We start from the raw sequence: 14,575 nt of genomic DNA, 5'->3' as shown, positions 1-14,575 counted from the left end.
CAGTTTACAGGTGAAACCTCGCAGCTTCTTGCCTTGGTAACAGAGCTCCAGTTCTAACTGAGTCACCACCATCATGGCCAGGTCATCACCACCCTGCCCAGAACAGGCTGAGGAACCGGAGACAGGATCTAGCAGAGCTTCAGGATCTAGCAGAGCTTCAGGAACTCTACAACATGCTGAGGAACCGGAGACGGGATCTAGCAGAGCTTCAGGATCTAGCAGAGCTTCAGGATCTAGCAGAGCTTCAGGAACTCTACAACATGCTGAGGAACCGGAGATGGAGACTGATGGAACTCTCCCAGGATGATAATAACTGCTGCTGAGCAGTGTGCTTCTGCTTTGTTTTAAATGTTAAACATGTGGTACAAAAACTTACATGCGGGTAAAGAACAGCAGGAGAACATTAGAAAAGAGTTCCATTACGTCAGGTAAATCTAGAAAAAAGATTGCCAGCGTGAAAAGATAAATAGCTCCGTAATGCAACAAATTATCTGAGGAGTAGTGTTTAAGAAGATCAGGAGATAGGATAAAGAGGTGAAGAAGTCAGGCAGGTGATTCCACAGAATGTGATCTATGTTTAGTTTTCAGCATCCTGAAGAACACTGAAGAACATCCTTCCACTGAGATCGTCATGGAGAATTAATAATATCAAGAACGTATCCCGGCATTTTAGTTGCTCTCCGGTCTCCAGAGTCACTTGGTGGTAAAAGTTGAAGATTTCCAACAACTTCTCCTCTGCTACTCATTATTCTCCAGTCTAACAGTAAGTAATGGCACCCATTTGTGACCAGAGAAGCTTCTGAAACACAGAGACTTGCTCACCTCTTTTCCTCCATCCCTGTGCTGTGAGATGCCACGTCCGTCCGTTATGGAGAGGTGAGTGTGTGTGTGTGTGTGTGTGTGTGTGTGTGTGTGTGACGTCTTGACATCGTCACCAGTGTCATGACTCACAACTTACACAACAGACACTCCATTCTAGCTCCTGCCACACACACACACACACACACATACACACACACACTCACACACTCAGGGTCATTAAAAGGCCTGGCCTATGTTCCAGGTCTGTGAGCTGACAGAAACACATGTTAAGATCTTTTCTCTGCTCTTTTGCTCTTTGTCATGTGACATCAGCATGCCTGATCCTCACATCTACATCTACATCAAAGCTCCGCTACTCATTTATTTTCCCCTCGATGTTCTTCATCTGTGTCCTTCACACAGCTCAGATTTATCTCCCCTCTCTCTGCCTGCACTCCTGCTCTTATCAGCACTTAATGACCAGATTACCACCAGAGAGAGAGAGAGAGAGAGAGAGAGACAGAGAGAGGGAGAGACAGACAATGCAGACAAACCGGACAGTGTATAGTAGTGTATAGTGGTGTACAGTGGTGTATAGTGGTGTATAATGGTGTATAGTGGTTTATAATGGTGTACAATGGTGTATAGTGATGTATAATGATATATATAGTGGTGTATAATGATGTATTGTGGTGTATAATGGCATATAATGGTGTATAGTGGTGTATAGTGGTGTATAATGGTGTATAGTGGTGTATAATGATGTATAGTGGTGTATAGTGGTGTATAGTGGTGTATAATGATGTATAGTGGTGTATAGTGATGTATAATGGTGTATAGTGGTGTATAATGGTGTATAGTGGTGTATAATGGTGTATAGTGATGTATAATGATATATATAGTGGTGTATAATGATGTATAGTGGTGTATAATGGCATATAATGGTGTATAGTGGTGTATAGTGGTGTATAATGGTGTATAGTGGTGTATAATGATGTATAGTGGTGTATAGTGGTGTATAGTGGTGTATAATGATGTATAGTGGTGTATAGTGATGTATAATGGTGTATAGTGGTGTATAATGGTGTATAATGGTGTATAGTGGTGTATAATGATGTATAGTGGTGTATAGTGGTGTATAATGATGTATAGTGGTATATAGTGATGTATAATGGTGTATAGTGGTGTATGATGATGTATAGTGGTGTATAATGGTGTATAGTGGTGTATAATGATGTATAGTGGTGTATAGTGGTGTATAATGATGTATAGTGGTGCATAATGGTGTATAGTGGTGTATAATGATGTATAGTGGTGTATAATGGTGTATAGTGGTGTATAATGGTGTATAGTGGTGTATAATGATGTATAGTGGTGTATAATGGTGTATAGTGGTGTATAATGATGTATAGTGGTGTATAATGATGTATAGTGGTGTATAATGGTGTATAGTGGTGTATAATGATGTATAGTGGTGTATAATGATGTATAGTGGTGTATAGTGGTGTATAATGATGTATAGTGGTGTATAGTGATGTATAATGGTGTATAGTGGTGTATGATGATGTATAATGGTGTATGATGGTGTATAGTGGTGTATAATGGTGTATAGTGGTGTATAATGATGTATAATGGTGTATAGTGGTGTATAATGATGTATAATGGTGTATAGTGGTGTATAATGATGTATAGTGGTGTATAATGGTGTATAGTGGTGTATAATGGTGTATAGTGGTGTATGGTGGTGTATAATAGTGTATAGTTGTGTATAATGATGTATAGTGGTGTATAATGGTGTATAGTGGTGTATAATGGTGTATAATGGTGTATAGTGGTGTATAATGGTGTATAGTGGTGTACAGTGGTGTATAGTGGTGTATAATGGTGTACAGTGGTTTATAATGGTGTACAATGGTGTATAGTGATGTATAATGATATATATAGTGGTGTATAATGATGTATAATGGCATATAATGGTGTATAGTGGTGTATAATGGTGTATAGTGGTGTATAATGATGTATAGTGGTGTATAGTGGTGTATAATGATGTATAGTGGTGTATAGTGATGTATAATGGTGTATAGTGGTGTATAATGGTGTATAGTGGTGTATAATGGTGTATAGTGGTGTATAATGATGTATAGTGGTGTATAGTGGTGTATAATGATGTATAGTGGTGTATAGTGGTGTATAATGATGTATAGTGGTGTATAGTGATGTATAATGGTGTATAGTGGTGTATGATGATGTATAGTGGTGTATAATGGTGTATAGTGGTGTATAATGATGTATAGTGGTGTATAGTGGTGTATAATGATGTATAGTGGTGCATAATGGTGTATAGTGGTGTATAATGATGTATAGTGGTGTATAATGGTGTATAGTGGTGTATAATGGTGTATAGTGGTGTATAATGATGTATAGTGGTGTATAATGGTGTATAGTGGTGTATAATGATGTATAATGGTGTATAGTGGTGTATAATGATGTATAATGGTGTATAGTGGTGTATAATGGTGTATAGTGGTGTATAATGATGTATAGTGGTGTATAGTGGTGTATAATGATGTATAGTGGTGTATAGTGGTGTATAATGATGTATAGTGGTGTATAGTGATGTATAATGGTGTATAGTGGTGTATGATGATGTATAATGGTGTATAGTGGTGTATAATGGTGTATAGTGGTGTATAATGATGTATAATGGTGTATAGTGGTGTATAATGATGTATAATGGTGTATAGTGGTGTATAATGATGTATAGTGGTGTATAATGGTGTATAGTGGTGTATAATGGTGTATAGTGGTGTATGGTGGTGTATAATAGTGTATAGTTGTGTATAATGATGTATAGTGGTGTATAATGGTGTATAGTGGTGTATAATGGTGTATAATGGTGTATAGTGGTGTATAATGGTGTATAGTGGTGTATAATGGTGTATAGTGGTGTATAATGATGTATAGTGGTGTATAGTGGTGTATAATGGTGTATAGTGGTGTATAATGAAGTATAATGGTGTATAGTGGTGTATAATGGTGTATAGTGGTGTATAATGGTGTATAGTGGAGTATAATGGTGTATAGTGGTATATAATGATGTATAGTGGTGTATAATGGTGTATAGTGGTGTGTAGTGGTGTATAATGGTGTATAGTGGTGTATAATGGTGTATAGTGGTGTATAATGAAGTATAATGATATACTGATAGTGATTCAACTCTTTTATGCTAAATTCATGATAAATTACGCTACTTTATAAACTGTTCAGAGATATTGTGAATATCTTGATAAAGCTAAATATCTATTTTTTTCTGGAAGAAGCTGAGATGATGTTAAAATTTTGAACTTAACAGTACCACACTTTTTTGCTTGTTTGTTTACAGTACCACAGACATTTGGCAGATGGTCTTATCCAGAGTGACTTACATTTATCTTAAGAGAAGGCTCAGGGGCCCAGCAGTGGCAGCTTGGCACAGCTGGGATTTGAACTCACGACCTTCTGACCTTCCGCTCAGTAGTCCAACGTCTTAACCACCGAGCAACCCGAGCTGCGTAACCCGATTCGGAATACCAGGAACTTTCCTCACGTAAACACTGACGTCACTTTTAGACTACAGTTGCTCACACTGAACACAATCCTGCGTGTTAAAGATCAACAGAAGCTTCCGGAAGCAGTATCGTACCTGCACGCTGTCCAGCACCATCCCGGCCATGACCATGCCCATTCCAGCCAGCAGGTAGGGGAACATCACCTGAGCGCAGATGGACACAGACGTCTCCTCGTCCACTTTAGCCTGCGCTGTTTTCATCTTCTCCTCAGCGGGTGTCCGGGGTGAGGACACAGGAGGAGACGGGAGAACCTCATCGTGTCCGTTCACACCGCTCGTCTTCTCATTAGAACTCTGTCCTTTACCTTTCCCTCGCTTACTCTTCTTACGGCTTGCTTTCCTCTGACGGACGTCTTCAGTCGGCATGATGGAGCTTCTCCAGCTGTTTAACCACAGAGACGTCACAATGCAACAAGTATTCACATACAAACACTGCATAAAGTCTCTCAGCACATAATGATAATTATTATACTACGACTACTAACAATAATAACAATAATAATAATAATAATAATAATACGTTCATATGTAATATAGGTAAAAATATCAGTTATAACAGTGAGGTATATATTACACATGCAGGTGTAATTTGTGATTACTTAATAAAGAGTTTTGAGTAATTAGAGATAAATGCATGATGATGTAAATTTCACTTGAAGAGCAAAAACCAAAAATAAACACACCTTGCTCAGTATAAATACATTTCTAAAAAGCCCCAGATCATTAGAATGATAAAGTAAGCCTTCAGATCACTTCTGAGAGATCTCGGAGTCTACACTATCCCTCCGTGAGCATTCACTGTCTTATAATAACGCGTTATTACTGCTCAGGAAGCTTCATAAACGCCTCATATCCGCTTTATAACACAATATAATGACGGGAAACACGGAGAACAAATAAGCAACAAAAATGTTGTTCCTGTTCACTGTGAACACCGGGAATAAAAGAAATAAAAGAAGTGAAATGGAGATAAATAATCAAACTCTCTGCACCCCCATCCGCTCTATTTACTCCACTAATCAAATCGCGTCCCGACACACGTCACTTCCGTTAAACGCACGTTCACTACCGGAAGTGCCAACAGAGCGCGTGAATACTCAGTGTTGGCAAAACACCACTTTTATACTTCATGTTTATGTTTAATATCATATTAGAATGCTGTTTTTCACACATAAAAAAAAAATTAAAGTAAAAAAATCATGTAAGAATCTAAGTTTTATTCGCTGGATGGAGATAATAAATAATTCGTATTCAATAATAAGAAATATTTCTTATTGATTAATCAATGTTATTAAGTAATAATTATTGTTCTGTATTATTTCCTACATACAAAGCTTTTCAAGATGTTTCACTGAATCAAATCATCCTCATATCTACTGTCGAATGAAGAGAATATCTGTAATAACATGAGACTAAAGAGTGAAACCGTGTAGTTTATTTGCTATTGCTAGTCCCTGAATAAGTACTATTCTTTTGGTTAAATTCGACTTGTACTCAAAGAACTAGAGTCTTTCTCCACTTTAAACGGAATATAAAACCTGTGTTGAGTGTAATCTCCTCTCAGTGCTGTAATACTTCCTCCTCTCCAGCAGGGGGCAGAAGAACTCAACTCCGTGTGTGCTGTGTGCTTGATGGTCAGTTGTTGACCATGTGCTCAGGTCGTGTAGGCAAAAATGCTCTCAGATTTGCTCTAAAATACAGCTCTCAAATTTAAATAAGTCTTACATCTACGAGACTTCAATAAACAAAAGAGTAAAGAGTTTATTTATTAATTAGGGCGTTACACACGGGCAGATCTAAATAAAAACTATAGCATTTAAATATATAGATCAGTGCTGTTGATGTCTATTAGATTTTATTATATTATTATATTATCTGCAGTTCAGTTCATGCAAACACGACACTGCCGCTGCTGCTTACCTTCTCCGCCTGTCTCACACTCAGCACTGGGGAAAGAAAATGTGTGTGTGTGAGAGAGAAATCCTCCTGAGAACCAGAATAACTATGTGTGTGTGTGTGTGTGTGTGTGAGAGAGAGAGAGAGAGAGAGGAGCAGTACGAGGGGGTCGAGGGTCTTAAATTTCCTCCTGTTGGCAGATTTAAACCCTCCACTGACTGATCTGATCGGCAGCGATGACAGAATCCATCTCTCTATTTATGGTTGAGAAGGTTTTCGCTCCCTCTAGGTTCTGTGTTTAATCCATCCATTTTCTGTAGTGTTTGACCTACACAGGGTCGCAGGGAGCCTGGAGCCTATCCCAGGGAACTCGGGGTACAAGGCGGGTGACACCCTGGATGGGGTGCGAACCTACTACAGGGCACAATCACACAAACTCACACACACAGGATAGAAATGCTTGGGGGAGAAAACCAGAGTACCCAGAGGAAACCCCCAAAGCATGGGGAGAACATGCAAACTTCATCCAAACAGGGCAGAGGAGGGATTCCAACCCCCAACCCTGGAGATGCGAGGAAAACATTCTACCCACTAAGCCTACATGCCCATGATGGGTTTAATATATAGAGACATTAACCTCTGGAAACAGAACTCTCTGTATTTATTTGATCCTGTTTTCTGATTGAAAGCAGTTTACAGTAGGGGGCAGGCTGCCATAGCACCGGCCCCCACCAGAGGGAGACAGAGAGCTGCCTCTTGGTAATTAGTGCTGACCACCTGTGACTGGCTTATTAAAGGGCTGCTTACAGGCTCCTCAAACACTCAGTTTGGACTTCACGCTGTGAGGATGAGACTCAGTTGGTGTAGGTGTACCCCAGCCTTTTCCTCTGCACTACGTTGGCCTTGCCTTGTCAACCTAGTCATCCTCTCATATCTTCAACTTCTTTCTCTTGAGGGGGAGGGGAATAAAACCCCCCAAACACTCTTGTTTTCTGGTTAACTTTCTGTATCAGGCATTCATAGCTTTCTCTCCTGAGAGTTTTAACTTCTGTAGTTTTCACCGGTTCACCTGGGCTTCTTTGTTATGGTTTGTTACAGGCAGAGTGACTTCAGTCCTTGTCCTCCTCCTCCTCCTCCTCCTCATGGAGTCTGATAACACACTTGCTTTCTAATCCAGAGGCTGTGAGGGAATCTGACTCTGGCTGAGCTTTAAATTGTGTGTTTTAGGAAAGTGTCTTTTCACTTGGTTAATTTTCTCCTTAACCAGTGTGGTGTACTTTGGCCTATGTATGTATGTATGTATGCATGTATGTATGCATGTATTCATGTATTCCCTCCCTCATCCTCCTCACTGCCCTGCACTTGGGTTCCTTCTCTCAGGTCTTGTGTTGTAGCTCAGTTCACTTGGCTTGCTCAGGTCTTCTGTATACTGAGGTCTGGGTTTGAACGCAGCACGGGTTGAGTCCCTGCATTAGTTACAGAAAAAATATTACACAAACCCATAAGCAGCTCTTTATTAATATCTGCAACAGTTTACACCCCCTCAAAAATGACAACGAGATTTACTAATATCTCAAAGTAGTCCTTAGAGACTGGAAAAGTAGAATAAAATGCATGTGATATTACATTAGATTAAAAAAAAACAAACAAAAACAAAACTTTTGTGTGTGAATAAATGCTCACTGAATGGCCTGCTGGATTCAGCAATTCATAATATTGGTGTGCAAACATCTTTCACTCAGGTATCTCTAACTTTAGCCCAATTCAGACGGGATTGAATGTACCTGGTGTAATTTCCTATTCAACAGGAGTGACTCCTGTAAGTAAATTACAGCTCTAATGTTTTCCACCAAACTCAGAGCTTGGCTTGTAATAGTTTGTCCCCTCCACTAGCTGGCAGTACAACACTTAATGTGTCTGTTTAATGCAAATGAACGTGTCGCATTATTAAACACAAACTGTTCGACTTCTCCTGGAACAACTAAAGCTCTTACACGCGGTGGCACAGGTGTAGAACCCTAATCACAGGGTCGGGGGTTCGATCCTCCGCCCACATGCTGACGTGTCCTTGGGCAAGACACTGAACCCCAAGGGGTGTGTGTGTGTGTGTGAGAAAGAAACAGTGTAAAGTGCTTTGTAGAATCATTAAGGTTAAAAAGCCCTATATAAGTGCAGACCATTTAAACACACACAGAGCATCTGCTTCCTCTTTCAGGAAAACACACAGAAACTATATTTTAGTGAAAGTTTGTGAAAATAAACAAAAAGGAAGTAAACACAAACAGGAAATATAATAAACCACATGTGGCCTCTTAAACAGTGAATATAAATTGTGTGTGTACCAAAGCACAGATACACTTAAAGAAATAAAAGTGTAAAATGTGTTCTCTTTGACAATTGAGAACCTTCATGGGTTCTTTTGTGTCCCTTAAAGGTCCTCTAGAACATTTCTCTATTATAAAGAACTCTCTATGTAGAACCCGTTTAGAAAGTTAAGAACTCTTAATGATTCAGTGAATACCCTGAAGAACCCTGGGATGTGAGATGTGCATTGATGTATAACATGTCCCTATAATTCCAAATATTCTCACTAGTTCTTTCATTCCATACACCTGTTTTTCTGGTCCAGAAATCAGCCCCGCCCACAATTGGAACAGTGCTGCTTAGTCACACCCCATTTCTCCTTAAAAGGAAACTCTCAGGTCTCACACTGGGTCTCAGCAGGGGTTTGTTAGAAGGCAGAGCAGAAGTTTTGTCATTATCTTCACTGTGATTTACTTCACAGCCACCAGAAGGTGCTGCACATTACACACTACAGTGGAGTGACATCACAAATAACAACGCCGCACACGGGCACGCCCAAAACAGGCTCCTGGTAAAAAGAGTTCATTATTGGAGAAACGTGTGTCATGATGGTAAACAGGAAAATGTACTTTTTTAATGTTGGTGTTTTAGTGAGTAGAACTGAATCACCTGATTCAGTGAACGACTCCTGATTCAGTAAACGACTCCTGATTCGGTGATTGACTCGTCAGTGCTGTGTGTGTTGTTTTGCTCTGTGGTGTGCTGGCAGTGAGGAGTTTATCTTTAAACCAGGATCTCTGCCTGAACACGTCCCATGTGGCAAAGTGTGAATGAAAATCTGTCACGTGAGCACTAATGTTAAATGATTCTGAATGATTCAGTACTGACCTGATTCACAAAGCATGCATCCCTGTGTGTGTGTGTGTGTGTGTGTCTATATATATATATATATATATATATATATATATATATATATATATATATATATATATATAGACACACACACACATGTGTGTGTGTGTGTGTAATGTAAGAGATGTGGTCAGAAATACAGCGATGTCTCAGTCCCGTGTTGGTTTTGGGGTTGCAGCGCGGTGTTAAATGAAGGACTGTTCAGTTTTCCACACTGAGCGCGCTCAGAAGCAGCTGCTGCTCATGTGGGCCTCCGTCTCTGTATTATATAAGATTGCTGGGTGATTGATGAGCGGCTCAGTTTACAGCTCCACAGCCAGCTCTCTCTCTTTTACTCACTCACGCCGAGTCCGAGAGAAGAATAAATACTGCAGCGAAGCAAATCTGAGGGAAAAAAACGCAGGAAAGAGAAAGAGAGGTGAGGATGATGAAATAACGACAGCGTGGCTTTGTCCATAATACTCACTATCATCAGGGTCCTCCTGCACTCACTGATCTCCAACGCCTGCTAAACTACATCCCATAATAATCACACTAAAGCCCCTTCCTCAGACACGTCCACACCTCTATTCACCACACCTCTATTCACCACACCTCTATTCTGTCCTCCTCTATTCTGCACACCTCTATTCTCCACACCTCTATTCTCCACACCTCTATTCTGCACACCTCTATTCACCACACCTCTATTCTCCACACCTCTATTCTCTACACCTCTATTCTCCACACCTCTATTCTCCACACCTCTATTCTGCACACCTCTATTCACCACACCTCTATTCTGCACACCTCTATTCTCCACACCTCTATTCACCACACCTCTATTCTGCACACCTCTATTCTCCACACCTCTATTCACCACACCTCTATTCTCCACACCTCTATTCTCCACACCTCTATTCACCACACCTCTATTCTGCACACCTCTATTCTCCACACCTCTATTCACCACACCTCTATTCTGCACACCTCTATTCTCCACACCTCTATTCTCCACACCTCTATTCTGCACACCTCTATTCTGCACACCTCTATTCACCACACCTCTATTCTCCACACCTCTATTCTCCACACCTCTATTCACCACACCTCTATTCTGCACACCTCTATTCTCCACACCTCTATTCACCACACCTCTATTCTGCACACCTCTATTCTCCACACCTCTATTCTCCACACCTCTATTCTGCACACCTCTATTCTGCACACCTCTATTCACCACACCTCTATTCTGCACACCTCTATTCTCCACACCTCTATTCACCACACCTCTATTCTGCACACCTCTATTCTCCACACCTCTATTCTCCACACCTCTATTCTCCACACCTCTATTCTGCACACCTCTATTCACCACACCTCTATTCTCCACACCTCTATTCACCACACCTCTATTCTCCACACCTCTATTCTCCACACCTCTATTCACCACACCTCTATTCTCCACACCTCTATTCACCACACCTCTATTCTCCACCTCTATTCTCCACACCTCTATTCTCCACACCTCTATTCACCACACCTCTATTGTCCACCTCTATTGTCCACCTCTATTCTCCACACCTCTATTCTCCACACCTCTATTCTGTCCTCCTCTATTCTCCACACCTCTATTCTCTACACCTCTATTCTCCACACCTCTATTCACCACATATCTATTCTGTCCTCCTCTATTCTCCACACCTCTATTCTCTACACCTCTATTCACCACACCTCTATTCTCTACACCTCTATTCTCCACCTCTATTCTCCACACCTCTATTCTCTACACCTCTATTCTCCACACCTCTATTCTCCACCTCTATTCTCCACACCTCTATTCTCCACCTCTATTCACTACAACTCTATTCACTACACCTCTATTCTCTACACCTATTCTATTGTCTGACCTTTTTATCAAAAATCCCTTTTCCCTATAGAAGTTTTATAACCAGTTCACCTCAGGGAGAAGTTTTATTTAAATAAATATTCCATATATTTTATTTCTAGCACAAGTATTATGCTGGATGCCCTTCCTGATGCAACCCTCCCCGTTCTCTGGGCTTGGGCCCGGTACTGAGAGTCCACTGGCTCACGCATCCCTCCAGTGGCTGGGGTCGGTTCCCTGAACGAGAATGAGAGCCACTAGTCCGCCAGGGAACATATAAAAACAGTCAGTAATACAGTAAAGTATATTAAAACAGTTTGCTCAGTTTTTGTGTGCAGTATTTTTATTTTAATTATGAAAACATTGGCTGCGTGTGAATTCGCGTACTGTGTCAACATGTACTGCATTCGATTCAGTACCTGCTACTCGCCTGCCGGTGCAGTACGTACTGATCCGTATACGTGTGTAGTATGAATACAATCCGGACATACTACATCCGCCATGTTGACATTGTCATGTGACATATGACAACATTATAACCGCAAAAACTTCAGGAGCGTGTCAGATCAGACCACCTGCACCGCCCTCACGGAAAAATGATTTTTATGACACTTATGGCTTTCGTCTTTTCGTTCTGATGACGTTCGGAAGTACAGCACAGCGGAGACGTCGGGAAAATACGGTTTAACCACAAGGAACGTTTCATAACTATAGCACTTACAGAGCCGCCACGCTGCCTTCCGCCATTTTTTATTTGACATTTGACAGCTCTTCCGTGCCAGTCCCATTGCCTTATGGGTGTCCAGTGGATCCTGTAGTGTATTGGGTTGTATGTAAACTCAGGAATAAGTGCTGGTTGGACACTCTAGAGATGAACTCTGGGTTAGTATTTGGTTGGCCAGTTCAATGTCCAAAATGACTGGTGTTCAGAGAGTTTGGTAATTGCTGTTGCACAGTAAACCAAAGAAGAACCCACCGTTATCCCGACTCTTATTTGTGTTATTCGAACCAAAACACAGCAGTTCCATTCTACAGAACCTCCGTGGAAGCAGCAGGACATCTGGGTATTTCTCTCCTACTGTTTAATGAATACTGAGGATTCGGACGTACTACTCCTTTGGCGTAACTCTTTTCACCTACTGTGTAGTAGTACAGATATTTGGACGCAGTCATTGAAATAAACCTTCCAGTCATCTCCACTTCTCTATCCTAACTGGCTTCCATTAAACATTTCCCTCCACTGTCCAATGGTTTTAAAGCTTCTTGATTCTGTTACAGATCCAGAACACATTTAGATTGGACTGAATGAAACGGTACGTTTTTATGAACCCGTAACGGAGACCGTTCTGGTTTTACTGCAGGGAAAAGTAGATTTTCTGATTAAACTGTACGACAGAGAAAGAGAGAGAACTGGTGCAGCGTTAAAGGCTTTACACACTGACCTGGTTTACATTACCTCTGATTACTGATATTTATAATCAACTACATCGTATGTAGCTTAACTAGTCTTCTTCTCCAGGTGTTTCAGTGGACTGATGGACGTTGTTTTAGATGTACGCTGCCACCTACTGCATTGATACGTGCAGCACGGCAATTGTTTTGACTCCTGAGTGACTCCTGAGTACACCGCCACCTAGTGGACAGATGACACTAGACAGTTAGTTAATGTTAGCCATGACGTCCCTCAAAATCAAACAGTAGCAGGACTTTAAAAAAAATCCCTGATATCTGATAGTTTGAAAATAAGATTTATGTAAGAGATAAATTATATTAATGATGACTTAGTGTAGTATCGATATCAAAGGTGTTTATATAAAAAAAAGAGACATTTCCTGCCCTGAGCACTCGAACTCTTTTATCGTGTGGGTTCACTGTGTATTTTTGTTCAGCTCCACATGGAATGAGCTGAACCGCTGTGCGTCCATATGGAAACATGTATGAGAGCCTAACTGTGGTTTTGGACTTTTCACAGAAAGGTAAAGTTAAAACCAGATAGAATTACGTTAAAGAAAAATCAAATAAGGATCAGATTAGTTAATTAAAAAAAAAAAATCTGGTTTTACGTCTGGACATTTTCCAGAATTTTTATATATTTATGTACACATTATTGTGCAGTTTTTCTGTCTGGATTGTTATCGTTATTATTATTATTATTGTTACTGTTATATTTATTACTTTGCTCAGGCCACGTTGATATTGTAGGACAGAAGATCAGTACCAATCTGTTCTTCATTACAGTGTAAACACACACACACACACACACACACACACACACACACACACGAGCCAGGACTTGCAGCAGAAGCACTGAGACGAACCGATGCAGACGAATCAAACGTTACACATCGTGCGAGCGGATTATAAAAGACAATAATATAAATGGTGCGGTGACTTTCCCAAAGTGAACTTAAGCTCTGAAATTCCACCGTCATGTTGAAACTTGCTCCTGGAACTGTGCTGGAGCTCTGGGAGGTTGAGGGTGGAGGAAATACTCTACAGCAGCATGATTCTGTCATCATGTTTATAATGTTAGTGTTATAGATAATGAAACAGTGTGTGTGTGTCCGGTGATCTAAAATCCTCATGGCATATCAGCATTATTTTTCCTCCACGCTTCCTCATGAATGTTTTAACTCCAATTTAATCAAAACATACCGAGTCATTTGTTCTCCAGAACTTTTCTATTATTCATGTTATTGACCCATTATTCAATAATAGACTTTTATGTTGTACAGAAGCCCTTCGTGAGCCTGCATGCCCTGTGGTTGTGATTATTACATTAAAGCCGTCCGTGCTAGAACACATTCCAGCTCCAACTCTGCAAAAGTGGAGAGAAATCACGTAAAGGCATTTTCAGCTCATGAAGAGTAACGCTGAGCAGAACATACGAGATGATGATGGCCATCACAGGATCTGGATTCTGGATCTGTTCATTATATAAGCTGATATAATGAGCTCCACTCTTCTGGGAAGGCTTTCCACTAGATTTTGGGGCGTGGCTGTGGGCGTTGTGGGGCGTGGACGTGGGGAGGTGTGTTCGTTCAGCTACAAGAGCGTTAGTGAGGTTGAGGTCAGGCGCTGATGTTGATGTGAGGAGACTCCAGTTCCAGTTCATCCCAAAGGTGTTCAGTGGGGTTGAGGTCAGGGTTCTGTGCAGGACACTCGAGTTCTTCTACCTTCTTAGAAGG

General features: G+C 40.7%; 1 protein-coding gene across 3 annotated transcripts in view; it reads right to left on the bottom strand.

Moving 5' to 3' along the window:
- The window catches only part of LOC128619121 (solute carrier family 41 member 3), a 17,584-nt gene extending 11,156 nt beyond the window's left edge, over positions 1-6,428 (bottom strand). The window contains exons 1-2 of one of the 3 annotated variants that reach the window (XM_053643045.1): positions 6,329-6,428; positions 4,484-4,790 (exon numbers count right to left, since the gene is read on the bottom strand). In XM_053643045.1, coding sequence (XP_053499020.1) covers positions 4,484-4,774 — 291 coding nt within the window. In that variant the 5' untranslated portion in view covers positions 4,775-4,790; positions 6,329-6,428. Of the gene's footprint in view, positions 1,052-4,483; positions 4,791-5,091; positions 5,447-6,328 lie in introns of those variants that run through there. The other 2 variants (XM_053643044.1, XM_053643046.1) reach the window with 2 other exon arrangements.
- Between the last annotated feature and the right edge of the window lie 8,147 nt (positions 6,429-14,575).

This window comes from Ictalurus furcatus, chromosome 15, assembly GCF_023375685.1.
Source record: "Ictalurus furcatus strain D&B chromosome 15, Billie_1.0, whole genome shotgun sequence".
In the NCBI taxonomy this organism is placed as follows: Eukaryota; Metazoa; Chordata; class Actinopteri; order Siluriformes; family Ictaluridae; genus Ictalurus; species Ictalurus furcatus.
Note: the sequence above shows the minus strand (reverse complement) of the source record. Positions and strands in the feature narration are given on the sequence as shown.